Source organism: Conger conger, chromosome 2 (genome assembly GCF_963514075.1).
Source record: "Conger conger chromosome 2, fConCon1.1, whole genome shotgun sequence".
NCBI classification, from domain to species: Eukaryota; Metazoa; Chordata; class Actinopteri; order Anguilliformes; family Congridae; genus Conger; species Conger conger.
The window spans coordinates 41971549-41985260 of NC_083761.1; the positions used below are offsets into that span (position 1 = coordinate 41971549).

Consider the following 13712-nt stretch of genomic DNA (forward strand, 5'->3'; position numbering starts at 1 on the left):
TTAGCAAGCCAATGTTGCAAGGACTGATCATATATTTTCTTTTGTGTTGCTAGCTAAGTTATAGTTAGCTAACGTTAATAGCGAAATGGAAGTAGCCTACAGCAATATTTTCCTTCAAAAAGGTACTTTTTACAGTAAGAAGTTGTTTTATGACAACATTACAGTAACATTGAGATGATACAGTCAGAGGAGGAATGATTTCAGGAGAGCTTTGTCAGATTCTTTGGGTTTTGCACAGTTCATTTAGCAAGTCTTGTTTGTGCAGTAACAGAGCCTTAAGCCCAACCCTGAGAAACCACAGGTTTAAACAAAGCCTGTAAGCTACATGATGAAATCACGCACTCACACCAACAACAGCTGTTTTTTTATAATGAATTCACTCTGATTTGGTTGAGAGTGAACTAATTACCTGTGTGATTTATAGAATTGCACATTACACACTCGGAGCAAAGCAAGCCCTAACAGTGATGCAGACACTGGCATCCACTTCTTCACACTGTTATATTTTTATAAGCAGTTGATATGATAATGAAAATATAATGAAAAACTATATTATATAGCCAAAGTGCTTCACATTTGAGAACAAAAAGAAAAAGAAAAAAACAGGGTGCAAGATGACACAATAAATACAGTCCTAAAATATGGAAATTACAAGAGACTTTGCTGACCCTGGCTGATGGATTACCCAGAAGTGGAATGGCTGGAGGGCCAGACATGGATGTGTTCTCTCAGGGGTGTGTCCCGGCATGTGACAGTGTGTAAACAATTGAAAAAAACTATAAAACTTTTTTTTTTACATGTATTGGTGCTGTAGTCCGTCCACTTCAAGGATCAATGTATTGTGTGTGTTGCATACCACTGTTGTAACACATGCCTATGTAAATTACTGTTTCCTTCCTGTCAGCTTGAACCAGTCTGGCCATTCTTACATTACATTACATTACATTACATTAATGGCATTTGGCAGAAGCTCTTATCCAGAGCGACGTACAGTTGATTAGATTAAGCAGGAGACAATCCTCTCCTGGGGCTGTGCAGGGTTAAGGGCCTTGCTCAAGGGCCCAACGGCTGTGCCGATCTTATTGTGGCTACACCGGGATTAGAACCACCGACCTTGTGTGTCCCAGTCATTTACCATAACCACATACAGGCCGCCCTGCTCCTCTGACCTTTCTCCTTTGACCATTCTCCTCTGACCTTTCTCACTAAGAGGACATTTTCTCCCAGAAAACCTCCACTGGATATTTTTTTTGTGTTTCGCAGTTTCATAGATACTCAAACCTCCCCCTCTGGCACCAGCAATCCTTCCACAGTCAATGTCACTTTGAGCACTCTCTTCCAGATTCAGATGTTTTGTCTGAATGACAACTAAAGCACTTGACCATGTCTGCATGCTTTTATACATTGAGTTGTGGCCCTGTGATTGGCTGATTGGATATTTGTATTAACGATTTGGTGTGTAGGGTACATTATGAAAAATATTGCTTTTGTAACATGTTACGTGATCCCACAATGGGCAGCGCAATGTCCCTTTGTGTCTGTATAAGGAGTGTGATCCTGTTTTTGGTGTTCAATTCATCTCCCCTTTATACCAGAGTGCAACTGTCCAAGATAATTAAATCCCAAGTTAACTAATCAAATTGTAATTCACGTTTGTGAAATGGAATGAAATATCAAATTATTCTGGTTTGTTTTAGAAATGTATGTGAAAAGGCCCAGAGGAGAGATTAGGAAGACTTAGATGAGCAGCTGTGTACGCCCTTGGGTGAGGAAGGGACATAGACACATTAGTTTGCATGTGAAACGGAAACATTCTCAGTACAGTAATATAAATAAAAATAATAATGCTAAAAACATAATAATAATCATAGTCATTATTATTATTATTATTAATATTATTATTCTTGTTATTAAACTCAAGAAAACACTTATCTGTTTTTTATTGTACCCAAACAAAATGTATACCATATTATTATACTATATGTGCAGAAGTAAGAAGTAAAATAGCAATTCACAATGCCAAAATTGCCATTGAAAAGAAACTGAGACCTTTAATTTCCTATGGAAATATTACCCTCCCAAAAGGTTGTTTTGTCAGACAATTAGAATAGATGTGATCAGGCAATATAAATCTTATAAAATAGTGCTCATTTTTCAATAATATCACAACAGAAAGGCCGCATATGTCTATAAAATACGATCAGCAAATCATGCCGTCCTACAATTTTGGAAGCCTATTGCTTGAGCTATGTCTCTGCCTGTTTTTTTATCATAATTGCTTTCTTGACTGTCATTGGCACAACTGTTGTCCTCATGTTGACAAAGGGCAATTTTGTCATGTTGACAAAATCCAAAGGCAATCAAAACGTTGAAATAAGACAAGACACTGAAAGGTTTCTTGTACCTGCACTAAGGAATTGATTGTATACACCTGACTTATCAGAGACAGCTGAGAAGCCAAATTACTTTACCGATTACTTTTGCTCCCTTAAAATGGAGGGACTATGGGCCAGATGTACTAAGCCTTCTGGGATGATTTTCAGTTGCACATATGATGCATTCTGCCCAGGAAACATGCGTCTTATGTATGAAACTGGTGCACGTCATCTAGGCGAGCTTCTGTCCTTAATGCATATGAATTTATGGGTGGATTGCGCAAATAAAGAGCAGAGATATTATGTATTGTGGCTGATTATGTATTGTGTTGAATTTTTCAGCCTCGCAGGCATAAACCGAGGTGCAAGCAAGACAGAGACACAGGTATTGCTTTCAACTTACACTATTTCAACTCCAAGAAACCATCACAGATTATTAATATTCAAATATTAAATCATGATTGGAGCCAAGCTGGGGGTTTTTCACAGAAAATATTTAGAAATTGTATTATTAATTTATTAAATGCAAATAACTGAAATAACATTCTCAACCTTGACAGTAACAAGTGTTTGTATTTTTTAAAAATCGTTGCCGCCAGTAAAATGCATTGATATACTGCTTTTAATCGCTTTTGTCCATTACAGAAAGACATACTTTTAGCCTTTAACAGAACATTGTAAGAAACAGAGTATGCTCAACTTGCATTGCTAAAATAATGAAAACAGGGTTGTACATTTGTTTTGATTAGTTATGCTTCTAAACAATCATGGAAAAGAAATGGGGAAAAGCTTCAGTGACAAACAACCGGCCATGAAAATAATTGTGCTTCTGGGAGAAATAAAATGTTGTAGAACCTCCCACACAAAGTTCTCATTCTATCCTGCCAATAGTCAAGCTCATTGAAATGTTACATCTCGCATTTTCGATTAATTCAAATGACAATAGCTGCTACAGCTGGAATACAGTACATTTTGTCCTGCACTGGATATGTTTTTACGTGGCACCAGATATTGTCAGGCACCAGAACAATGAACCCAATAGCGAGACCACAGATGTTCAAGTTAAAGTCTTTATTAACTTTCTCGTAGATCAAATAGGCAGGGGTCAACAACCAGCTAACAGCAATGGTATAGAATAGGCAGTTCATAATCAATAGTTCAGGTAAAGGTTCAGTATCCAGGCAAATGGTAACAATACAGGTAGTCCAAAGAATGGCCGTGGTCCTAGACAGAAGGGTGAAAACAAACAGGCAGTCCTAACAGGCGAAGTAACAGCATCAAAAACCGAAAGCAAATGTCCAAAGTCCAAAAAGGGTCAAATCAGAATAGGAGGGTAAACCAAAAAAAAGAAGTCGCAAAGAAAACAGGTTGAAACACAGGAGATCAGACAGAAATAACCGCTGGAGAGTATGGCTAAATCACATAACAATCTGGCAATGAGTGAGACAAACAGAGGGGTTTAAATATGCAGATAACAACAGGGAATAACAATCAGGTGTGTGAAAAAATCAGGAAGTGGGACACAGGTGAAAGAAAAGACAGAGAATGAATGAACTGACAGACTACGGTGAGCACAAGGTAAGGTAAAATTAAATGAAACCGCTAAAGACAGATCATAGAAAACATAGAACCTGACAGGTACATGGATATCACCATATGCAGGGAAGATATTCAATGTACTAAAAATGTGTTTAAACTGTGCTTCATGTACATAAATCTAACACTATGTATATAAAGGTATGTAATTCCTATTCCTGATATGGATGTAAATACCCTGAAATTAAAGGTGACAGTCTGCACTGTGGTGTGCTGGAGCACAGAGCCACAGGAACAGAAATTGTACCAGGGTCCAAATACTTACGGACTGCAATGTTGTTACGACCTCTGAGCTTTTGTATTGACAATTGTGCATCTTGGATGGATCTTTGTTTTACATGCGGTTTGCCTGAGATTGGCAATTTTTTCTTCTGGGTCTTTTCTTTGAAAAGGCCCCTGTTTATATTGATCTAGGTAGACTAGCTCTGAAAACCATTGCATGTGTGACTTGTGACTTAGTGATTACTTTGATTGACACATGTATGACCATATTTCTCGACTCTGAGTCTTGCCTTAGCAATTTTTGCCCCAGTGTATGACTTGTGCTCAACCCTGTTTGCCCACCCTGACTTTGACTTTTCTTCGCCCCTCTGCTGCCATACAGTGGCTTCGGTAATTTAGCGTTTCCAGCTGGATTGCATCCTTTCATCGGGACACTATTTATTAATTTGCTTTATAATTTTTCCTTTATTGTTTTTGAAGGCGATCCTGGGCCGAGATCTGATCTCCCTTGGGGGTTGGCTACACACCCGCTTCAAGCCCAGTAAACCTTCAAAGACAGAACCGGAGTTACTCATCGACCTGCAGTGTTTGTTCCCACTCCCCATTCTACACTCCATCTCCATATCCTTTACCCTGTTCCGGCCAGACCCTAGACCGGTTCGTAACACTATACAAAATTAATATGTGTGTGTCTTGAAATTGGCAGAACATTGCAAACCATGTTTAAACTGTAAGAATCATTTATATTTTTGGAAGTATACATGCATTTTTTTGTGATCACATTTTTTTCATTCAACTAAAATGTTCAGACACAATATTTGAAACATTAAAACATTAATAAATTAATTCATTCATTCATTCAAGAAGTATTAGTTCACAAACACTCATTCATTCAGTGTGAGAGTGTGTGAACTGCCAGCATGTAATGTGTACAATTCTATGTCCTGCAACATCGAGTCATTCATGCTTTTTCACAATGCGATTATGTATAAAACCATTGTTGGTTGGAGATTAGATGATCTCATTACAGAGTAGGCTAGGCTTTATTGTTTGCGAACACAGCTCCCCGAACGACTCTTTCACAGACACTCTTTCGTTCAGTGGAGTGGAGAGTAACTTTCTAGTGATAGTGCAAACTGCAAACTCTTCGCTTAATGATTGTAGCATTTCAGTAGGCTGTCAGGGAGCAATAGGCTAAACACAACAATAATTCCCATTTCAAAAACATCTATTGTGTTGTGACAATTTGGAAAAAGCTATTTACCAGGACAGACCAGGACAGGTAACTTCCATCTTTGTGCAAGCATCTTTTTATCTGCAGTATGGTCAGCCAACCATACACATTTTTGAGGTAGATATAACTAAATAAAGTCATTATGTATGCATTCATTTGAAAAAGGTGCTATTGCTTCATAGGTTTGTACGGCCCTTCATTTTTATGATTTAGTGTACTTCTTTTTCATGCTACAATTCTGTTTGTGTCACTATTATGTATCTATTGTTGGCTATATCAAATATTATGGCAATATTTATTTTGTCAATATTTCTGTAATATCACAACAGCAATGACTATTGACAGATTCAATAAAAAGCCTTGGTGATGATCTGCATTTTCACTGATTTACTTAAAATAATATTTTATTAGGACTTTACCTGCCTGTATCTGTATAAATGATGATGTATGACACAATTATTGATTAAGGTTATGGGCACGGGTGGATGCCACCAGAAGGGCTTGGGGAGTGATAAGAATAACCTGTGTAATCCCCCTCCCTCTTCCTCCCTCAGACCACTGTTGAGAGACCCCGGTGTGGTCATATTTCTTCGCAATGCGAAGATGGCCAGCCTGCTCCCTCCCACAGGCACCTATGTGTTCCGCCGCTTCACCCCGGAATCGCTGGCGGAGATTGAGAGGCGCATGGAGAAGAACAGGCTGAATGACGCGGAGGGAGTGGCCAGAGAGACTCTCAAGCCCCACAAAGACCTGGAGGCTGGCAAGAGCCTGCCCATGATCTATGGAGATCCTCCACCAGAAATGCTCAATGATCCTCTGGAGGACCCGGACCCCTACTACAAATCACAGAAAGTTAGTCTGTGATGCATATGCACATATGCTTCCTCCTGCTCCCAGTCTGCCCATAGCCCATTCAGATCCATCCATTATTTTCCTTTTTCACTTCCAATCGCATAACTGAGGTCATCTTCTAGTAAGAACATGCAACACACACCTACACACTAGCATTAAACCTGTTTCCAAATCCATTTCTGCTCCGTAAAACTGTCAAATCCACGCTATCAGGGGTTTTGAAAATATTTTAGTTTAAAACCCTTCAGAGGAAGGATCAAGAAAGTTTGGAAGCCGTCAGTGTGTACAGGACTGTTTTTCTGAACCTACCCATAGAATCTTTTTCATAAATGAATGACGTACTGTAAAGTTCCATCGGTGGTACTCGCCAGTTCTGAGGGAATTTCAAACATTGTTATTCTTTTTACTATAATAATCATATTTAATCTCTATATTATGGCTGTTGATAGCAGTTATACTTGGGTAGAGGAGGACACATTGCAAATACTTGGAAAGTGACACATCAATCCATTTTGATTTTTTTTTAAACTGAAGGTTACCATGGAACTCAAAAGATCAAATTTGCTGTCAAGGAAACATGTTGCGTGGACCGCATTAGGTTTAAAAAACCAGAGAATGCAATAAAGTAATGTGTACAGGCAAGGTAGTGAAAACATACAACTTAGTTTTTTTAAATAATCAGTGAGATGATGAATATCTCTATGTCTCTCTCTTCCTCTCTCTCCAGACATTTGTTGTTATCACGAAAGGGAATACAATCTACAGGTTCAATGCGGAGCCTGCCCTGTACATTCTCAGTCCCTTTAGCCCTCTTAGGAGAGGATCTATCAAAATTCTCATACATTCATATCCTTTCAGAAATGCCAAACTGTGTTGTAATTTGTAAACTGCATTCAACTCAGTATTTTGCATTTATGTCCAAAAAACCTTCACCACTACCTATTTAACTAATTTAAGACAAAGGAACCATTAACATGCTGCTGTTTATACAGTGCCCTGAAAAAGTATTTTCCCCTTTCCTGATCTTATCTATTATTGCATATTTTCCCCATTGAATGGTTTGAGATATCTTGACAAAATATAATTTTAGACAAAGGTAAATACAAAATACTTGAAAAATATATATTGTATTGTATTATTATGTTTTTTGTGTTTACTCAGGTTCCCTTTTTCTAATTTTACATTTTATTAAAAGATCTGAAGTGATCTTTTAATACAAAATAATATAGGAAATCAGGAAGAGAGCAAATACTTTTTCATCGCACTATGTGCTATAACAATTGTTTGCATTCTACTGAAGATATTGATGACCTGTCCTATTTACTGCATTGGAATGTCTCCCTTAACTCTAAATCAGATTATTTAGCATATTCATCATGATCACCATTCTATCAAACTGTGTGTTCATGACCATGAGCAAACCGCCACCGTGGAGTAAAACTGTTGAGTAAGTTTTTCTTTTCTATTATTAAAATGACTCTGTTTGTTCGCTTTTTAATGTTCGTCAAATATGCAGAATATATTATGTTCTAGTAATAATAATGTAGTATCACCGCTTAATGTGCTTCTCATGCTGTGGCTCATAAACAGAACATATACTACATGATATTCTAATAATTTCCAATAACAGTGTTAAGCATTTTGAAATACAGATCTGTACATAGAGTAAAGATGTGTTATGTTGTGTCTTTCTGCTTTTTAAAATTCGAAAAAATGTAATTCACACGTGGTCTGTGCTTTGAATTGTTTAATTACAAACACAGAAAATAAAATATTAAATCAGAAAAGGCACGGTTAAGTATATCAATGGAAAATGTTAGATCATTTTTAAGTGATTGTCCAGAAATGCAATACTTTATCCATGTAGGGTAAGATTAAATGCTTTAAGAATGCAGGCATCAGTTTGTTACAGTTGCACACCGAGGACCGGGGTTCGATTCCCGGTCCTGCCAAAAGCTGAGTTTGGCCGGCTCTCATGGAGTGGCATAATTGGCGCTGCTCCAAGGGAGGGACTCAGCGGGGACTAGTAGAGATCGCTGCATGCATGCACCCCGGTGCGCCTTGGAATTACGGTCTCAGCTGTGAGACGAGATGGCTTGATGAAGGCGTGTTGTTCTCCCTCTGGGCCGCCGAAGGGACGTAAGCGGTGTATCCCCAGCTAACACTAATTGGATTAGAATTGGGTACAATTGGCTACCAAATTGGGAGAAAAAAAAAGAAACAAAAAAAGAATGCAGATTACAGGTTGAATGCCAAAAGACTGAGCTGCAGCTGTGAAATGTTCTGCTTTGGAATTAATTGTGTTTGCCAGTAAAGATGTGTAGCTTAAACTTTTATCGTACTGAGACATTTAAAACATATGTTTGCCCTGGCCTCCTTTTATTTTGCAGGTATGTTTTTACTGGTATTTATACTTTTGAGGCAACAATCAAAATGCTGTCGAGAGGCTTCGTTGTCGGACCTTTTACATTCCTTCGTGATCCATGGAACTGGCTGGATTTCATGGTGATCAGCATGGCGTAAGTATTGGAGTATGGTTACTGGCGGCTATAGAAGCAGCAGGTGACAAATATAGTGCCCTTCCACAGCACACTTTTCAGTACAGTGCATATCAACAGCACATTGTTCAACACAGTGTATATCAACAGCACGATAGGTCTCATGCAAGAACGTTTTCAGATTCTTAACATAAATTTCACTTACTTGTGTAGTGTGAAGGTCTCATCTGAGTGTGCCACGTTGGATTCAACAAACACATGTAACTTCAGAAAACTGTCCTAAATGAAGCATAATACAGTATGTAGGATACTGTAGGTGTGTTCCTTCAGCCAATGGGATTAACAAGAACAAAGGACGCCTTGCATAGTTGGTACCTGCGTAAACTGCAGTTCATTTTTTTTTTGAAAAACATAATATTGGTGACCGTTGATAAATCTCTTATTCTTCCTAAACCATCCATTTAAAATAAATTTCTGAAAACCTTTGTGGTGAGAAATAAGCAATGCAGTTTCTTGATTCATATTTGATCTGCAATGCCAAGTTTGAAGTTTGATCCAAGGTTCTGCACTGCAAGCACAGTGCATAATCAACATCACGATGTTCAGCACAGTGCATAATCAACATCACGATGTTCAACCCAGTGCATACCAAAATCACAGAGCATATCAAAATCACAATATTCAGCACAGTGCATAATCAACATCACGATGTTCAGCACAGTGCATAATCAACATCGCGATGTTCAACCCAGTGCATATCAAAATCACAGTGCATATCAAAATAACAATGTTCAGCACAGTGCATAATCAAGATCACAATGTTCAGCACAGTGCATAATCAAGATCACAATGTTCAGCACAGTGCATAATCGATATCACAATGTTCAGCACAGTGCATAATCAACATTACGATGTTCAGCAAAGTGTATATCAAAATCACGGTGCTGAGTGCAGAGCATAGCAACATCAAAATGTGCAGCACAGTGCATTTCAACAAAAGTGTTCAGTCCAGTTCCATCAGGGGCACAATGTTCAACACTGTCATCAGGTCATAGGTCAAGCAGACACACCATCACCATTGTTTTCTTAACCTTTCCCTATATTACCACTCAACTGAATGAAAATGTTTATCAAAATGGGTTCACATACCCAATCTATGTATAGCCACAATCCCCACTCCCCTGTCTTGGTCCTCTTCAGCTGGGTCTTGTTTGGGGTCTAAATTGTTGATGTGCACAATGTCACTTCTAATCTCCAGACTTAGTGAGTGTGTAATTATTACTAAAAGTAGACACTTGAGCTACATCAGCAAATAATACCTCCCTGCAGCAAATGTTTTATGCATACGTGGGTGCTAAGGAAATTGACTTCCTGCAAAATAATTATTTACACTACAGAAGAACAGCAGGCCATCACTTGTGCCGTGTTGTAGTTTCTATAGATTATTACAATCTACACAGGCTAATTTTTTTGTTTGTCTCATAGGTTAATTCCCACTACGTAGCTGGATTGCGTGCCATCAGATAATGTTGCAATTTGGCTTCAGAAATGGATCATTTGCCAGAGCAAAAGCCAAATGCTAGCCTTTCTGTGATAAGTTATGTGGAGACATTAAGGGTGTGCAGTTGACCAGTTTCATAAAATAACTGCACTGATCTTGGATTTGTCCGCAGGTATATCACAGAGTTTGTTGATCTGGGAAACGTCTCAGCCCTCAGGACGTTCCGTGTGCTTCGAGCTCTAAAAACAATCACTGTTATTCCTGGTATGTACAGTGGAAATAGTTACATCCTTTAAATGCAACGACCCCTTAAGTGATTGGCTAAAAATGTGTTTTGAGGACAAATTCATGCCTGAAAACAAGCTTAATTTATGCTTAATCTAAAAGCATAACTAAATGTTAATATCTATCTGGACTTTCAGAATTTCCTTTTATACTTGGCTGTTTTCTGTGGTGGACAGGTTTGAAAACTATTGTGGGAGCTCTCATCCAGTCAGTGAAGAAGATGGTGGATGTGATGATCCTGACTGTGTTTGCCCTTGCTGTCTTCGCCCTCATTGGCCTGCAGCTCTTCATGGGAAACCTGCGCCATAAGTGTGTTCGCTGGCCCCTTGTGAATGACACTTTCATCAACGACTTCAATTCCACCATGTCCTTCAACGATACCATGGGCTTCAACGTCACCGCCAACAGCACATTCGATTTCAAAGCTTATATCAACAATGAAGGTGCCTCCAAGCTCTATGCAACTTATCAGCAAATACCATTGCACCAAACTATCATTTTAGAACAGCAGTACTGTACTGTGAAAGTCACATTTGCCTTATGATGAGTTGTACAGTATGCTAAAGTCAACCAATCATGTTTATGCTGATATAAAGTGCATACTTATTTTGGTCTGATTTTATTTCACAGAGAACTTCTACTATCACGGTGGGTTAGATCCCCTTCTTTGTGGAAACGGTTCAGATGCTGGGTAGGTCCATTCATTACCAAGGTACACAATGTCATAAGTGATCTTTTTTGGACTGCTGTCCGGTGATCGGAAAAATGAAGGACACAATACTTAAGGATTGCCCCTGTTAGGAAAAAAGCATTTCAAGCTCAGAGAAATTGCATTTTTTATTTTGAATCTTTTTCTTTTCTTTTCTCATTAGTTTTTAGTTATACATATATTTTTTAAATTGTATGTACAGGTTCAGTGAGCTCTTGGCTGTGAGAGGATGGGTTGGGACAGTAACTTATAAAACTGATTCTTTACCTTTGCTTTGTTGATAGAAAGTGCCCTGAAGGATTCACATGCATGAAGGCTGGAAGAAACCCCAACTACGGCTACACAAGCTACGACTCCTTTGGCTGGGCCTTCCTGGCTCTCTTCCGCCTCATGACTCAGGACTACTGGGAGAACCTTTTCCAGCTGGTACCTACTGACATATCAGTATCCAGTTCAATCAAGTGTTATATAATCACAAATTCATTGTTTATATGTGCTACCTCACCGGCACAAGACACACAGCTTGTGACACTGGCATTACGTTTTGAGACATTATTACTGACATTCACAACATTTTTAGACAGACAAATCAGGGTTGTGCCTGGTAAAACATCAGAAGTTGAAGAAAAGAAAATGCTGTGTGCTTGTGAGATAACAGCAATTATCTCAGAAACCTGGACAGTACAAAAACTATGCTATGCTGTAATGGAAAAGTATGGTGCATACTTTATTGTTTGTTTTTGAAACTAATGTTGCTTTCTAGCTTGTTTTTTATTCTTGTAGTAAATAGTTTTTTTGAATACTACTCTTCGTCGTGCTGTTTTCATTGTATAAAAAGAATAAAAAGGTTGTCATGTCACTTTCTGATGCCTGGAATACTATTTGTCATTTTAAAGTTCCCATTATGGATTTTACACTATACCTTACACTATACCAGCTTAACTGGTAGCTGATATCCCAATATTCATTAGTTCATTTGGAATTTGTTTAATCAAAATCAATGTCTCTAGGTATGTAACATACTTTTCTGCAACAGATATTTCGTTTTATTTCCAACTGTGGTTTATTAAAAACAGTATAGGTTTGTTATGGAGATTCCATATGCACTACATTAAAAGTTTTGTCTTCCTTTTTATGTTCATTCTTTGCATCTTATTAAAACTTACAGGAATATTCAGCTTATTTTAAATATTGTATGGTCAACGGATGGTGTTCAGTCGCATTATACCTTGCTGACCTTTCCCTCATGCAGACATTACGTGCAGCAGGGAAGACCTACATGATCTTCTTTGTGGTCGTCATCTTCTTGGGTTCCTTCTACCTCATCAACCTAATTCTTGCTGTGGTGGCCATGGCCTATGATGAACAGAATGAAGCTACGCTGGCCGAGGCCAAGGAGAAGGAGGAGGAGTTTCAAATGTTTCTGGAGCAACTGAAGCAACAAGAGACACAGGTCAGTTGAAGCTCCAAATATTAAGTAGGCACATTAACAGTATCTTTATACACATTGACAGTATCTTTATAATCCTTTATAATCACCAACCAAATAATTTGGGGTATTTTGAATTTCAGGTGAGATTAAATTCTAGACATTGTTTTCGCTTGTATTTGGGACGCCTCACATCAATATGCACAGCTTAAAGATCATGTTTTATATAAACATAAAATGGATGATAACTGCAATGATTTGTCTGTAAATTTGTAGAATGATAAGGGAAAGTGAAAAGGACAATTTATTTCTGGTTTTTAACTGGGTAATCAATTCACTGACAGGTGCACCTTAGTGACAGCAAGTTGACACTGTCCAGTAAAAAAGACAAAAAAGGGGAGGGAGGGTCAGAATATAACTTTGCTGATGACGAGCAGAGCCTTGGTGATGATGGTGATGTCATAAAAGATAGCAATGGGAGAATTGTGCCCAGATTTGTCATCAACAAAGCATCATCAGAGGAAGAGGTGAGTCACTCCCAACACCACTGTTTTACTTCCCTAAGATATAGCCATTACATTAAATTATTTAGTACAAACGCTTATCCACAGTAATTGACACGGTTTACATTTTTTATACAGTCCATTTATCCAGCCAGATATTTTACTTCAAATGCCAATATATGATTTCCTCAGTTCTTGTGGATTTAGCAGCCACCCATGGTCATAACAGGTCTATTCTACACATAGTTCTCAAGATTTCAGCCTACTTGTACTACTTGTACTTTCATCTATTGTTCTAATGTTACAGGAAGCAAAGACAACTGTGCTCAAATTACTCCTCCTCTTATGTTTATGCCACTCAAACTGTCCTGCATTTAATATATAGAAATTAGATTAAACAATGCAAATGGTCTCAATGGTCATTGCTAGAGAAATGCCATGTCTCAACTATAGTATTTGTTCATATGAAAAAATCATCATCACTGCCTAAGCATGCTACTCACTATGG

The 13712-nt window shown here is 38.2% G+C and overlaps 1 protein-coding gene across 4 annotated transcripts in view; it reads left to right on the forward strand.

The window, feature by feature from the left end:
* scn4aa (sodium channel, voltage-gated, type IV, alpha, a) overlaps positions 1 to 13712 on the forward strand; it is a 63683-nt gene that overhangs the window by 16132 nt on the left and 33839 nt on the right. For 2 of the 4 annotated variants that reach the window (XM_061231098.1, XM_061231099.1), the window contains exons 2-12: positions 2718 to 2760; positions 4674 to 4850; positions 5982 to 6279; positions 7007 to 7125; positions 7637 to 7726; positions 8670 to 8798; positions 10451 to 10542; positions 10740 to 11006; positions 11194 to 11254; positions 11557 to 11698; positions 12525 to 12725. In XM_061231098.1, the coding sequence (XP_061087082.1) occupies positions 6031 to 6279; positions 7007 to 7125; positions 7637 to 7726; positions 8670 to 8798; positions 10451 to 10542; positions 10740 to 11006; positions 11194 to 11254; positions 11557 to 11698; positions 12525 to 12725 (1350 nt within the window). In that variant the 5' untranslated portion in view covers positions 2718 to 2760; positions 4674 to 4850; positions 5982 to 6030. Of the gene's footprint in view, positions 1 to 2717; positions 2761 to 4673; positions 4851 to 5981; positions 6280 to 7006; positions 7126 to 7636; positions 7727 to 8669; positions 8799 to 10450; positions 10543 to 10739; positions 11007 to 11193; positions 11255 to 11556; positions 11699 to 12524; positions 12726 to 13045; positions 13229 to 13712 lie in introns of all 4 variants that reach the window. The other 2 variants (XM_061231096.1, XM_061231097.1) reach the window with 2 other exon arrangements.